The following is a 15,752-nucleotide window of genomic DNA, read 5'->3' as shown; positions in this document are numbered from 1 at the left end:
TAGCCAACCAGGAACACGGGACAGTTCCCACTGGGCCGGCTGGCTTGTAGGTGCCCTAGTCCTCCTTCCCAAAGTGGTCTGTTGCCCTGCAGATAGAGAGAAAGACTAGGACACAGTGGTTTGCTGGAGGAGTAACCTCCGGCCTGTGACTTCTGAGCATGCACGGCACCCGACACCGCGTCTTCTCTCCTATCCGGACGTGACCCTGAGTTACACTTGAAGTGGGAGCACCTTAGTGGCCAAGTAACTGTTGGTCAATGTATTTCTTTTTTTTTCTTGTTGGGGGCCATTGTTTGCTTTTTTTCCTGTGGGGGCCAAAGTATTTTTTTTTTCCCGTGGGGACAAAAGTGTTTGTTTTTTTCCTGTTTGGGGCCATTGTGTTTGCTTTTGTAGTGTGGGGGGTCATTGTGGGTTTTTTTTCCTCTGGTCGGGGGCAAATATTTTTGCTTTTTTTTTTTCCTGTTGGGTCAATGTGTTTTATCTTTTCCTGTGGGGGGGGTGGTGTGTGTGTGTGTTTTTATTTGGGGGCCAAAGTGTTTTATTTGTTTTCTTGTTGGAGAACAATGTGTGTTTATTTGCCTGTGAGAGACAGTGTGTGTTTTTTTTCTGTGGGGGTCAAAGTGTTTCTTTTTATGTGCAATGTTTTTCTTCTGCACATGGTTCTGAGTTGCATTGCACATGTATCCCAATGGTGTTCATACAGAGTTGCAGTAGAGATTAAGGTGCATGCACGAAGAAGTGTATTAGAAATGTGTTGAGCGTTCCTGGGCGGTTAAAGGGGGTTGGCTAATCAGACGCAGATATAACGTAGTATGGGCGTGCTATTGGAGAGACACAGACATGTTACTGAAAGTGGTTGCATACAGACAACACTGAATAGATCACATTGGAGGCCATTGTCAGACGCATGATCTGCATAGGACTGGTGCAAGTTTCTGTCAACTGTATTTAATGAAGAAGTACTGAGATACAAGAATGATGCAGTAACGCATGTCAACAATGGGTTGGTGCAAGATTCAATGGTGCGACCAATGGTGGGGTCCAGTGCTGCCATCAGAAATTGTGGGGCTCAGGACAAATCAAACAGACAGCCCCCCCCCTTTTACACACACCACCACCAAATTAGAGGTGTAGCATGCAGCTCTGGCACATGGAGCAAGCACTTGCTACTGTCAAATAACAGATACAGTATGTACCTCAGATCTCCCCACGTGCCAGCAGACCTCACACACATAAAATAATTTATATATATATATATATATATATATATATATATATATACAAAAAGCACCGAAGATCCGGCACTCACTATGTGATGATGAGGCTTCCTTGCTCCGGTGCCCTCCTTACAGGGAACAGCGTCCCCACCATATACGATACACAGAGGTGGCACTCAAGAGTCTTCTAGGAAATTTAGCAAATAATTTTATTGCTGATGCATCGACGTTTCGGGACAATACGTCCCTTCCTCAGGATGCAATCTTGAGGAAGGGACCTTGCATCCTGAGGAAGGGACGTATTGTCCCGAAACGTCGATGTATCAGCAATAAAATTATTTGCTAAATTTCCTAGAAGACTCTTGAGTGCCACCTCTGTGTATCGTGTATATATATATATATATATATATATATTATGCACACAGAATAACAATAGCAAAGAGACATTTGGGGAGGAGAGCAGATGCACATGTTGGGCAGAAGAGATACACACAGTATGGGTAGGAGAGGCACATGTGGGTGGGTGACACATATGGTTAAATGGGACAGGTGCATGAGAAGGGGAAGAGCCACAGATAATAAGAGGCAGAGGCACAGATGTAGATGGGGCAGTAAATGGGCATAGATGATAAAAGGGAGGAAAGTAGAGCAGGGGCACATATGTCAAAGAGGCCAGTGTAAGTTGTAAAGAGGAAAGGGGTAACTGTGTGACATTGGGCACCGCAGCTAATGCTCCCTGTGGTGGCCAATGTGGTATAAGTAGGTAGAACTCAGAGAAGACAGAAAGGTTAGTACTATGGACAGTTCACCTGCAGTTGCTTCGTTTGTAGTAGAAGCAAAGATTGTTTCATTGCTCTGGAAGGAGTCTGTATAGGAAAGGTGGCTGCGGGGCGCGTAACTTCACACATCTCAGTCTAGCCCTGAAAGTGCTAAGGCAGGTCAGCTGCGTTCTTTTTCCCCCAGTCTGCCTGTGATGACAGCGCCGGTCACATGCCACTGGCGCTGGTCGGCTGTGTTACTGCTGTGTAATGAGTCACAATGACTCATTAACAATTTCACATCTCTCCGGCCACTGGGCTGCGTTAGCGGCTTACACTGACCTGTGTGGCAATGTAATCATTTTTTGCCGGCGGCCGGGCCCCCTCGGCTGGCCGGGCCCGGTACAGGAGTACCAGCTGTACCCCCCTGATGGCGGCCCTGGTGGGGTCTAAAGACACACAAATCATGATTGCTGTGTCTGTAGACATTTGAAAGTGGGCTTCTCAGTCCTAGCACATTCGGATGCACGGCTGCACACCAGGGAAGGGATTTGTAGCAGTATTAACATAAAGTCACAGAGCAACTGCAGCAAAAGACGCAAGGAAGGCTGTGACTGCATCCAACTGAGATCAGGCCTTATGAGGCTGTTGTATACCACCCCCCTCTACAGACCTAGGGGTCTATTTACTAAGCAGTGTTAGGAGACAAAGTGAAATGTGATCAAGTACCAACCAATCAGCTCCTAACTGCCATGTCACAGGCTATGTTTGAAAAATGACAGTTGGGAGCTGATTGGCTGGTACCTTATCTCCTTTCACTTTGTCTCCTAACACTACTTAGTAAATAGACACCCTAGTCTCACTTAGTAAAGTAGCAGATGAGAAGTACCAGGGCGCAACAAAAAAAAATTGCAGCCTTTTAACCAGTTGAGGATACAGTTAATCCCAGGTTTAGGACAATACAAGTGGTGTTCAAACTTATATAAGATATAGGTGAAAACACTCAGGGCCTGATTCAGACTTGGGAATAGAGGCCCTGATTCATAGCCGGTCGCTCTGACAGACCGCTCACTCTGAATCAGGGACGGTCTTTTTTTTTTTTCAGAATGGCCTCCTGGCCACTCGCATAGCTGTGGGTGACCATTGCAACCATCGGGCTTGCGACAAGACCCTTGTGGTAGGGTCTCGTTGCCACAAGTCCCAGAGAGATTTCGGCTCTAATAGATTCTTTTCCTGTAAAAGAATATTCCCTCCTGTGGTTTACGGTGTAGAGCCAAAGTAGTAGGCTATGTGCTATTTAAGTACCTTAATATTTACTGGCTGCTAATGTATTATGCAGAATACTTATATAGGCATTCCCCTGATGCTAGGTTAACAGGTACTGTATCTATTCAAATAGCTGCTGTAGCAGGGGTTGTTATTTGGTACAGCTACTCGCTTATATATCCTTCCTTGAGAAGCCTTTATCCAGCTTATCAGTAATGCAATTGTTAATACACTATATAATCACTTCTTCCCAAAAGAAAATGCCTTCCATGTAATACACTAAATGGATAGCCTATTAGATGAGCCTTGCATCTGTAACTCCTCAAGGCTAATAGTCCCACTTTGCTGCTGGTGTATAGTTGAGTGAGTGTGCAACACTATTCTACTCACTCAGTCTGTTAAGCGCTGCTGCTTGTCACCGAATCTCCTGCACAGCGATGGCTAGGAATGATGTTGCTGCTGCTGCTCGCTGACTCGCCAGAGCCCCGCCCCCGGCTCTGATTGGTTGCCGGCTGAGCTCTCACTACTGGCTAGTGAGATGCTCTGATGGTTTCCTCCTGCCGCTGCGTTGAGTGGCCAGCATCGGTGGGAGGTCCTCTAAGACCTCCCCCTGTCTTCCGGTGCCGGACTTCACCAGCCCACAACAGCGGCAGCAATGGCGGTCCTCAGCTCTGCCACAGGCGCCCCTCACTGGCCCCGCTAATCGCTGAGCCGAGCACCGGCTCATACAGGTCAGTGCGATGCGGTCACTGGAGCGGGGATCAGCAGTCTGCCGTCTGAGCGCTAGTGCAGCCCTTATATACTTACTAGCGCCGCGCGACCTCTCTCCCTTCCCGCTCACACCGCGAGCCTATGCCACTCGCGCTGCTTCTGGCAGCTTCTACCCCTCGCACTCCCTGTCTCTCCTCAGCCAGCACACTAAACAATCCTACACTGCCCCTGCTTTGGCTCTACCCAGCCCCTCACAATCTAGGCAATATCCACACAAACATAATAATTAAAGATCACCTTCACTGTATTTCCTTTACACATGCTTTCCTATGTATAAATAAATACCCGGCCACCATGCATCACTGTGCCATAAGTCCCCACATGTGCTAGCCTGAGTAAATAGGGCTACATTCACATGGGAACGCCTCCGTCTGGGCAGCCACCCCCCCACCAAAGGGGGCGTGCTGTCACTCAACATCAACAGCACGCCCCCTTTAGTACGAGACCCGGAGCGATGGCTTGCCCGTCGCTATCCAGGTCTTGCGCATGCGCACGACGGAGCCGGCTTCGTCGTGCGCATGCGCTCTGGGCCACCAAAGACCCGGTTGCGAGCGCTCAGCGCTTGCGACCGGGTCTGAATCAGGCCCAGAGAGAGATATCTCTCTGAACTGATCATCTTGGTGAAACCATGCTGCACTGCAGGGGGGCATATGTAAAATGTGCAGAGAGATTTAGATTTGGGAGGAGTGTTTCCAATCTGACATCATTGTAGAGTAATAATAAAGCTGTGCAGTATTTGTGGGCTAGATACTAAAGCAGCCAGTATTTACCCCACATGTAAAATTTTTATGTATTTACACCCCTTGCATTGCAATATTGTTTGTTCAGGTTCACAGTTGAGACAGATATCTCTCTCTATTCCCAAGTCTGAATCAGACCCTCAGTCTTGGTAAAGAAGACTTATCATATAAGAGAATGACAGTGAGATAGAAAGAAAATTTCAGCTAACCTTCTCCAGAACATACTATGTACATGTAATGCTAACCAGATAAGAAGACCGAAACTCCTGGCTACAGAAATCAGGCTGGAATGGAGCCCCCTGAAAGAGATATAGTGATTGCTGGCCCTGGCTGAGTGTGTATTGTTAGAGCTGCTTAGTAGTGGTGGTATTGGGTACTGTGCACTATCTCCTAGTCCCCATTCAGTAATTTAGGAGTATTTACAGTGATTCCACATGCAAACAAAGATCAATGCTAAGCGAACTGGAATATATTATTGCAGACGGGGTCCATGTTGCTCCTATGACAATCTGTCTCTGCCACTGCGGGTATGTTCAGGGTTGGTGCTACCATTAGGCAGCTTTAGGCGGCTGCCTAGGGGCGCTGGCCACTGGAGGATGCCACTGAGTCCACAAAAAAAAAAGCAAGTCTCTTTCAGTCCCGGCTGGGTCTACTGATGACCAAGGCTGATGCATGGTGTTTGTATGGCATATGTATTGGAAGCATTTATGTATAGCAGTGGCGCCACAAGGGGGGTGTGGGCCGCACCCGGGTGTCACCCACTGAGGGGTGACACCAAAGTGCAGACACCTCCTCAGTGACAGAAGCCGGGTGATGCACTGTACGTGCAGCATTTGGCTCCTGACACAGTGAGAGAGCCAGCACTGCACACAGGATGGTCCCTGGGTACCCGAGAGGCCATACCCCTACCTATGAGGCCACGCCCCTTTTTAATCTGCACTTGAGCCCTCCCTGCACCGGGTGTCACTGCAGGGAGGGACGCCACTGATGTATTGCATAATTATGAATTGGGGATACAGCTGTGTAGCAGATAATTAATGTGTGGCATATTATGAACTGGGGGCAGTGTTATGAGGCAAGTATGATTTTGGGGCTCTGCTGTGCGTCATGTTAGTTGGGGAATTTTTATATAGTATATTATGAATTTGGGGCACTGCTGTGTGGCATATTATAAATTGGTGTCACTAATATGTATGGCATAGGATTGTAGGGAGCAGCGGAGGTGGATAAAATGTTGCCTAGAGCGCCCGGACACCTTGCACCGGGCCTTGTTATGTTTAGTCGACAATCGCAATTTTGACAGTCATTGTATATACACCATAATGTCGACACATATATGATAACAGTGACAAAATGTCAACATGTTCAGAATTACGTGTGAAAGAAGAGAGGGTCTGGCGCTGCCTATGGTAACACAATGAGGGAGAGGGGAAGGAATAAAAGGATTGAAAAGTTTTCAACTATTTAAGAAACCAAAGAATGGACAAATTCTTATCTATCAAAGATTATTGACGTTTCTTTCCTTTTATCCGCCATGTTAGTTTTTATTCATCCATATATGCAAAAAAAGATATAAAAAAATACATGTGTTGTTTCTCCTGGGTATTAATAAAGGAGATATAAATACTGTGAATGGGGACGTAGTGACTCCCAATATGCCTAATATATATGATGGATTAGGATAGAGGAACACACCTAGCATGACACATAAAGAATGTGTGTTCAAACCCGTAATGGTTTCTTTAGAGTATTCCAGCCAGGGGTCAAATGAATAACATTCCTTTTCCCTTGGGTATTCAGAATCAATAGTGAATTTGAAGTTTCTAATACATATATATATATATATATATATATATATATATATATATACAGTATATATATATATACACACACACATACACCTCACTTACACACGTGGAGTATAAATTCAAGCTTGTAAAGGTTTCTTTAACCGCACATTCACAATTCTTGTATTATTCCATGTGTGTATTTCTTCAATTAGAAATGATCAAGGTGGCGTACCAATACTCACAAGATGGGAGATTTCTTCTCACATGTCAAGGTATCTTTATCTTTCTTATTTCACTCATATCACTCCATGTAGGTTTAAAATTGGGTTTTAATGCAGTGACAAGTACAGAAAAATAAATAAAAATACATAGATGAATAAAAAATTTTAATTATATAGTGCAACAATGTGCTAGGACTTGGGGATCTGCACTCGATCAGTGTGGTATGCACAAAAATGGATATATATAAACAATAGGTCCGGTGTCTATTGTGTATAAAAAACTAACCGTAATCCAACCCTAACATTTCTATTGTCAACATTTTGACTGTTTACTTTATAAATGTCAATAATTTAACTGTGTTGACATTTTGCAGATGTCGACATGTTGTATCGAGATTTTAACCCTGTAGATATAATGAAATTTGACATTATGGTGTCGACCTTTTGTCTGACAACATTGTAATTGTCAACAACATGACTACATCCCGCTGAAACTCCAAAGCACGCAATGGGTGGGTACTACGCATTTTGGAAGCGGTACATCCCTGTCACTTATCAGGTACATACCGGCGTAAATCACGCCGATATGTACCTAGAATTGTGATTGAAATCGCAACAGACAGCTCTTCTGAAAAGGGCAGTCCTTTGCGAAGAGACTTCCAGGTTTATGACCCAGGAGTCCCTCATGTCATGTGTCCTTCTGCGCATGCATTGTATGATGTGCACAGTGCAGGGGATGCTGGGAGGGATCCAACTGCATCCCTCTCATGGACTAATGCGAAGAGAAGCCCATCTATAAATGGTGTTGCCCACCAGGTCCAAGCTCTGAAAAACAATGCATTCTGGAGCTTGGTACATATGGGGAATGCGGCCAGAACAATTTTCACATTTTTGGCTGCATTTTCCCTTTAATACACCACACCCCGATATCTTTATACTGTAAAAGCTGTAATTGAGTGTTATTATTGTCTTTTCCTTTTATTGTCACTTTCATTAGCAAGCTATTGAAAATTGTACCCTTGCTATACATTTGGCTTTGCCTATGAAAATATTACACCACCACAGGCAAGTCGGAATTGAATCAGTGCCTCTTCCTAAGGAGCAGCACAAAACACTACCCCAATTTAGTGCTGAATGGACATAACCACGAGTCAGTGACTGACATGATGAACACACTGAAAGGATGGCATACTGCCGGTTTAAAAAAAAATCTTAATTTAGCAGCATCATGTTTGCAAAACTGGTCCTTTTGTAAAGGACGTACATTGGGGACAAGGGGTTATGAAAACAGTTATTACCATTAATTTGGAAGGCAACAATTATGAAGAAATTGTAAACATAAACACAAGTATTCTCTTTGATACAATGTTGTAGTATACATTTTTTATATAGCTCAATATTTAACATGCTGAAATACAAAGTATTAGCAAAAGTAAGAAAGAACAACATAATACATAGGCAAAATCATCAGAAAACAGTCGTTTCAGTGAAAAACCATCATAACTTTCACTGGGTGTGGCATGACTTGTCGACATTCAGAAAGTCAACATGTTCTGCATGTTGAAAGACATAACATCGACATGGTCATTATTTCGACACTCAATATGTAGACATGTATTTAGGTCGACAGGGATAAAATGTTGGCACGTTCAGACTGTCAACACCAAAATGTTGTCATATGGTTTTTTTGGGGGTTATTTTAGCCTAACTGTAATCCTTAACATACCCATAAAACTAACTGTAAAAATTAACAAAAAAAACATGTCGACATTTTGGTGTGTCGACTTTTTAAACACTTCAACCTAAATACATTACCACAATTTGACTGTCGACCTAACAACCATGTTGACATTCTGACTGATGGCATTCAGACCTGTCGACATTCTGAATGTTGACCTTCTGAATTTTTGTCAAGTTGACCGGATACCACTTTCACTTAGGTTGTTTGTAAATGAAACACTAGGAGGGGAATCCAATTGGCTAATTATCTACGAATTGTTTTTCAATGAAATAGCATTTTCCCCGCGTGGTAAACTAGGTGTTAATGTTCGCTAACCCACTGATTCCACATAAACTGCAGAATCAATGGGTTTTCCTTCACTTTATCACCAAGTTGGTGCCTTTTATCTCAGACTTTTCCTTACAGCTCCGGTAGTTGTGAGGAAAAGTCTACCTCTGCGGATTAAAGTAGGGTTAAACCCTGGTAACTGAATTTTCCGATGCGGATAATTAGCTGCGGTGTAAACCTTGTGGCTAATTGGACCCCCCTATGTCAGTGATACACATTCACTAGAGACATAGATGAATTTTAAATTAATTTTGTAATTCATTTGACTATTGGGCAACAAACTAAAGGAAATTGATGAAATTGTACAAAAGAATAATAAAACTAGATTAATAATTTATTAGTTGGAAGAAAGAGAACACCTGCAACCTATTTATTATCATGGCAACCTACTTGTCTACAGTATACTGTGATTCCATAGTTACCAACATATAAAAAGAGTTTCCAGGGACACTTAGCAGCAGAGTCAGTGCATTAAAGTGAGCAATGCATGATATGGCCTCAGTGTACCTTGGAGCGCATTTCCTGTCATACCTTGTTTACTGATTTTCATTCTAAAATATTGTTTGCATTGTAAACTTTTCTAGTGAGTAGACAATAACTTGTAAAACTGAGAGAATAAGAATACACAGCACTCACCATCATAAACTCATTCACCATAGTAAATAAATAATGGGGTTTTGGTTCATGGATTGATCAATGCATTCAATAAAAAATTAACCAAATAAACAGATACATAAATCCATCACACTCACCACTCCTAGATTTGAGGTGCAAACCTGCTCTCACCACTCCCAGGTTTGGGGTGCAAAATGGCATTTGACCACATTGCTGAAGTAAATAAAACAAAATCACCATCATAAACTCCCTCACCATAGTACATCAATAATGGGGTTTTGGTTCAGGGATCGATCAATGCAGCCTGCAGCCCACTTCATGGGACCCCATTTCTCTGCAGGTCCTACACTATAATTTTGCACCCCAAACCTGGGAACGGTGAATGCAGGTTTGCATCCCACATCTAGGAGTGGCGAGTGTGATGGATTTCTGTCTGTCTGTCAGGCTAATAGAAAAAATACAACCGGATGCAACAGTGTGTTGTCAACGTTTTAGAGTGACAAACTCTCTTATAAAGACTGTCTTAATAAAACAGTTGTTACTCTGAAACGTTGACAACACACTATTGCATTAGGTTGTATTTTTTCTATTAGCCTCCTAGCGCCGTCCACTGTCTTGCTGTTTATATATACACAAGGGTGTTTCAATAAATAAGGTAACATAAATTTATTCAACTTGTACACATACGTATAATCAATAGTATGACTTTGGTACAGATTATTTTTCCAGTCCTCATACTTGTCTAAGCCTTTGTTACAATGGTATACCATGGTATCTATCCGACATAGAAGAAATCCGCGTCAAGTGCCTGAAGCCAGGGCATGATGGCTTGCTGAACTTCACCGTCAGTTGCGAATTCCCTTCTACCCAGATGCTTCTTCAATGTTCCACAGAGAAGGAATCACTCTGTGCCAGGTCAGGGCTCTAGGGAGGATGGTCCAGCACCTCCCAATGGTAGCGCCATAACAACTCACGCATGCAGTTGGCTGAGTATGGCCTGGCATTATCGATCAGCAATATGACGCCTGTTTGCAGAAAACCAGGTTGTTTTCAACAAATTGCACTCCACAACCTGCTCCATGTGTCATAATAACGGACAGCAGTGAAAGTTGTGAGCCTTAATTCCCGAGCCCAGACTGACAAAGTGTTGGGACGCTGTACCCATCCAGCCTATTGTGTAGGGCAAGGCTTCTGGATGTGAATGTAAGCCTTAATTAATGAGCCCAGACTGACTGCAGAAAGTGCTGGGACGGTGTACCCATCTGGCCTATTTTGTAGGGCAAGGCTCCCGGATGTGATTGGGTTGTATTGGACAATTATTGGAATTAATTAGAAGCTAAGTACCAATAAATCATTTGAATTATCTTAAACGGTGTGTGTATTGTGTCATTCATATCACTCTGTTGCTGTACTCCTGAACTCTTGGTTTCCACCGGAAACACTAGTTCATTTGGTGAATTAGCTGGTGTATACTATTTACTCTGCATATCACTGCCAAATAGTACACACATATCAACATTGGGAACAAATTCATTTAATTTCAGTGAATCCTTAAGGCTGTGACATCACTAGAGGGGTGCAGAGCATGCCTGGTATGTCCATCCGAGGGCATGACACCAAAATACTGGCTCCTCCTCTGTGACCGGGACCCTGGCGTTGCACTGTGATGTTATTGACAAGCATCCGGCAGTGCGGGAACAATCTCTGGGGGCAGCCCAGCATCTCTGTCAGTGTTAGATACGCACCCAGAGGGCTGAAAATGGAGACATACCACATGGCCCGACCCCTTACCTTGAGGCCATGCACCCTTGAGGCACATGCACCCTTTCGGGAGCGTGCGTTTGTGGCATGCGCTGGACTCTATTTGGCGCACTCGGTGACACCAACTACAGTGACGCTACTGCTTAATGGAAATTCATTTTGTTTAGTGCTTCTTTTTTTTTTTCGGTCAGCACTCCAATTTCCAAGTAGGACTTTACATGGGGGATTGCTGTTTGCCTATTTAAAGCACTTAATGTTACAAATTAACTATCAATACATAATTAAAATATCAGGTTATTTGATAGTCACCCTGCAAATAAGTATGTTGGAGCTGTCTACCCAAAGTAACACTCTAATTTATTTAGGAGCCTATTTAATAAATCATTATTGCAGGATATGCTCCGCAAACACCCATTTTTGGGGAGGGGGAGTATCTGCAAATTTTAAGGATCACCTGGATGTAACATGGAGGGACCATAGCAGATATCCTCTCCGATGTTTGCCAAGGTCCCTTCATTTCCGACAGCAGAAGCAACCCCCAGAGGTTTCTATGGGAGCTGCTAGGCTGTCAGATTTACAAAGCTCTGGAATGCTAAGCATTCTGTAGCTTGGCCCCAGCAGCTAAGGCCATCTTTAGATGGTGTAAGCCCCTTATAGCCTATAGGCTACATTCACAGAAGTTATTGGGAGAAGATCCCTCCATGCTTGCACTTGCGCTGTTGGATGCTGACACATGCACAGTAGTGGGCCAAAGTAGAAAGTAAAGCAAACACGAATAAGGATTCTTTATTGCCGTGAATTGTGGTGATAAGGAATCCTTATTTTTTGGGAGCTGTCTGTGCATTTAATAAATATTTCCCTTAATCACTATTTAAAGTATATCACACAGAGAAAATACTATGATTGGGACCAGATGAAGTTTATACTGCTATGGGGCCCATTTATCAAAAATCGCATTTGTAATGTGATCTGGACGCGATATTTGCGCCCATGATAGCATTGCAGGATGCAATGATAGCACAGGAATGTATGGAATAGCACAGGCAGGGACAGGGGCTCCGAAAGGAGCCAGTCCCTGCGATGTGCTCAGAGTTAAGAGACTGTCTCTTCACTCCTGTGCTGAACTCCAGCGCATGCTCGGCCTACAGACCACGCATGCGCTGCGGCCATTGCCTCTTCGGGTAAATTTTACAAATTGTAGCCCATAGGTTACAGCAGCACTATGCCATAAGCTGCTGGAACCAAACTCCAGAGGGTGCCGGACTGTAGGTAGACAGTAATTAGTTAGACAATGTCTAGATCGACCCCAGTTGTTAGACAGTCAATAGATCGACAGGTACAAAAGGTCGACACACTAAAGGTCGACATGTAAGAAGGTTGACGGGTACAAATGGTCGACAGGGTCAAAAGGTTGACATGAAAATGGTCGACACGAAAATTATCTACTTTTTTTTTTTGGTCTAGGGTTAGGCACTTAAGATGAGCCAGTGTCCAACGTCATTCCCTACCATCCAAGTGGGCATGGAGGGGGAATAAATCCATGTGGCGAGCGAAGCGAGCCCGCAAGGGGCCGAATGGTATTTACGCAAAAAAACATAAAAAAATATGTCGACCTTTTCCATGTCGACCTTTTGACCCTGTCGATCTATTGACTGTCTAACAACTGGGGTAGATCTAGACATTGTCTAACTAATTTTTGTCTATCTCTTATACCACACCCACTCCAGAATGCTAAATAAATCTGACAGCATTACAACCCCCATAATACCAAATGAAGGGAACACAGCTGATATTGGAGGGATCCTATACTAGGCCCCTATATGTTACTATGATAGTAGATTGAGGAACTCCTGCAGTGTTTTCCTCTACTCCACACATTTCTGCGCAGCACAGATAACCGCTAGTCAGTGTCACTAATAGATCTTCCTAGAGCAACAGCTCTGATATTCCTAGCAAGGCTGCTTATACTGCTGCTGACTAGAAAGAGCCTCCAGGGGATGTACAGTAAGCTCCGCCCACCGGCGACTTTCCGGCATGTGCATCAGCAACTAATCACCGCCCAACTTCTCTGCCACCGTCTCCTGAAGCGCTGAGTCCCGGAGAAGGGCGTGGCTACAGAGCGATGGGCGTGGCGCGCTGTCCGGCTCTCTCGGTTGCTGAGCAGCGGTAGTGTCACAGCAGCAGCAGACACTGGGGAGAGGACGAAGGAGAAGAGGAAAAGGCGGAGTGCACGGCTGCAGCAGCCACCCACACTCCTTCCGTGCTGCACACACATCACTGCAGCCTCTTATTTATTTATTTATTTCATGGACAATTTTATTTTTTCTTGTTGCATGAAACGATTTTAATGCTATGAACATATCCATTTGCAGAAGAGCTAGCAATGCACCCTGTTCTATAGAGTGACACCTTAGATCTATACAGAGAGAGATATACTATTATACATACTGTATATATTTATTACTGGCAGTACTGAGGGAGGGGAGCTGCAATCATGACACAGCCGCAGAAGTTTTTTGAGAACCTGTCGGGAGCCGGTAAAGCGATCGGTGTTCTGACCAGCGGAGGAGATGCCCAAGGTAAGGATGCCCTGAGCCACTGTGGGTACTGATCACTCTTCTGTCTTATACCCACCCTGCAAACACTGTGACCTTATCCCGACTTTCATTGCCGTTTCTCATAGGGATATTACCTATCTACAGAATTGTACATAATTTCTGCAGGAAATGCTTTCTATGCTTGATAGTGGGGCGCAGGGGTCTTCAAACTTGGCCCTCCAGATGCTGTGGAACTACACATCCCAGCATGCACTGCACATAGTTTTAGCATGCTGTTATATCAAAAAGGTGGCAGTGCATGCTGGGATGTGTAGTAACACAGCAGCTGGAGGGCCAAGTTTGAAGACCCCTGCGTGATACTGTACTGATCCCAGTAGGTTAAGTGTCAGGCTGTGTGCACCAAGTGCATTGGTAGGATAGTCCTGCAGCTGGGCAATGGGGCCCAGGTGACTGGCCCAAAAAAAAGATGAAGCCCCCTCTAGGTCAAGTAGCCATATAGAAATGTATGGGCCTGCAGATAGCTAACAGTCCCATAGCTTAGCCATTAAGCATTGGTCCAGTATCTAGACCACATATTGACACACCGCACATGTACCAGTACATCTAATTAATTCTGCTCCACACATGATCCTAGGGAGGACTGGAAACTCCCTAGGATCATGGTACGTTTACCAAGTGGCTTTAGGCCACTGTCAGACCAGTGCTAGTGGCTTGGTATTTCCTAGCTCTACCTGCCACGTCCTGTGGAGACACTTGTAGTTACATCATCTGTAGCAATTACACAGCAGCAGTAAGAGCCAAGACATGGGCATCAGGTGCCCCCGGCGTGGAGGTCCATAGGGTGGTGAAGAGGAGACTGTTCACCTATGGCAGAAGGCGGATCCCAGCCCTGGTGGTGACTCCATGCTACTGCACTGCGGGCTTTCCCTGCAATGACTAATAGCTATAAATACGATTTCTCCTCCTCATCCTCCCCATTCCTTCTCCTACCTGTCTGTATTAGTGACTATTAGCCACCTTCTACTACGCACAGTGCGCAACAGGTGGGGGATGTCCTCTTGTAGGGAAACTACATGGCCCAGTGTGATCGGCTAGCCAGGGGCCGTTTTACCATCACAGCAGCTTCAAGGCCACAGGTTGTCACCGGAGCATGCATTGCTGCACAGTAACCAGCTGCCCATTACTGTGACCTCCGGCACCCAGTGCATTCCAGTGACACCAGTGGCAGTAATTGCCGAGCTATGTTCTCCTTGCTGCTAGGGTCACACCACAGCCTCAGCACATCTAATGGGAATTGTAACAAAGTGTCAGCGTGTATAACATTAACTATGCAGCCATCGCTACAATGTCTACCTTACCCGTCTTACTGTAAAGATACGCTTTTTCCTTTGACTCCAAACCTTTCAATGCTCCCAAATCCGTCTAATTCCATTATTACATGGGTATTATTATATATTATATTATTGCACCAGCATTAGAAATACGTGTCAATGATGCATCTCTTGGCTTTGCATTAATACCCAGTGACTGTATCATCTTCTATCCTGCATGCTAGATAGCGCCGTCCCTGCTCTCATCCTCCTCCTCCTCCCTCCAGCATGTGTGTGTGTACGTGCGGCCATGGGAGTCCTTGCAGTAGGCAGAGAGCTTCCTCTGAGTCACACATTCCGGGTATAGCAGTTCTCTCATCATCTTCATCACCTTCAATGTCCTAGCTCTCAGACTGCACACCCACTGGCACCCCACCACTTTTAGATTTACTAACAGTAACACCTCCCCCCAAACCATCGTTCCAACACCCTCTATACATATTCACTAGACAAAATTATTATATCACCAGGCAGGCCTGGTTTTACGAACATCATGTTTATGTATTTTTATTTGTAGGAAAGCTTACATTAAGATGTGTAATGTGATATAAAATGTGTATTATAGTCATGGCAGTTGATTAATAGTCAATTGACATTTGTCCTTGAGGTATTGACTC

General features: G+C 44.4%; 1 protein-coding gene across 3 annotated transcripts in view; it reads left to right on the top strand.

Moving 5' to 3' along the window:
* Window positions 1–13,367: 13,367 nt before the first annotated feature.
* PFKP (phosphofructokinase, platelet) overlaps window positions 13,368–15,752 on the top strand; it is a 118,516-nt gene continuing 116,131 nt past the window's right edge. For all 3 annotated transcript variants that reach the window (XM_088462716.1, XM_088462714.1, XM_088462713.1), the window contains exon 1: window positions 13,368–13,786. In XM_088462716.1, coding sequence (XP_088318842.1) covers window positions 13,702–13,786 — 85 coding nt within the window. In that variant the 5' untranslated portion in view covers window positions 13,368–13,701. The remainder of the gene's footprint in view (window positions 13,787–15,752) is intronic.

Source organism: Taudactylus pleione, unplaced genomic scaffold (assembly GCF_031769625.1).
Source record: "Taudactylus pleione unplaced genomic scaffold, aTauple2 ptg000053l, whole genome shotgun sequence".
NCBI classification, from domain to species: Eukaryota; Metazoa; Chordata; class Amphibia; order Anura; family Myobatrachidae; genus Taudactylus; species Taudactylus pleione.
Note: the sequence above shows the minus strand (reverse complement) of the source record. Positions and strands in the feature narration are given on the sequence as shown.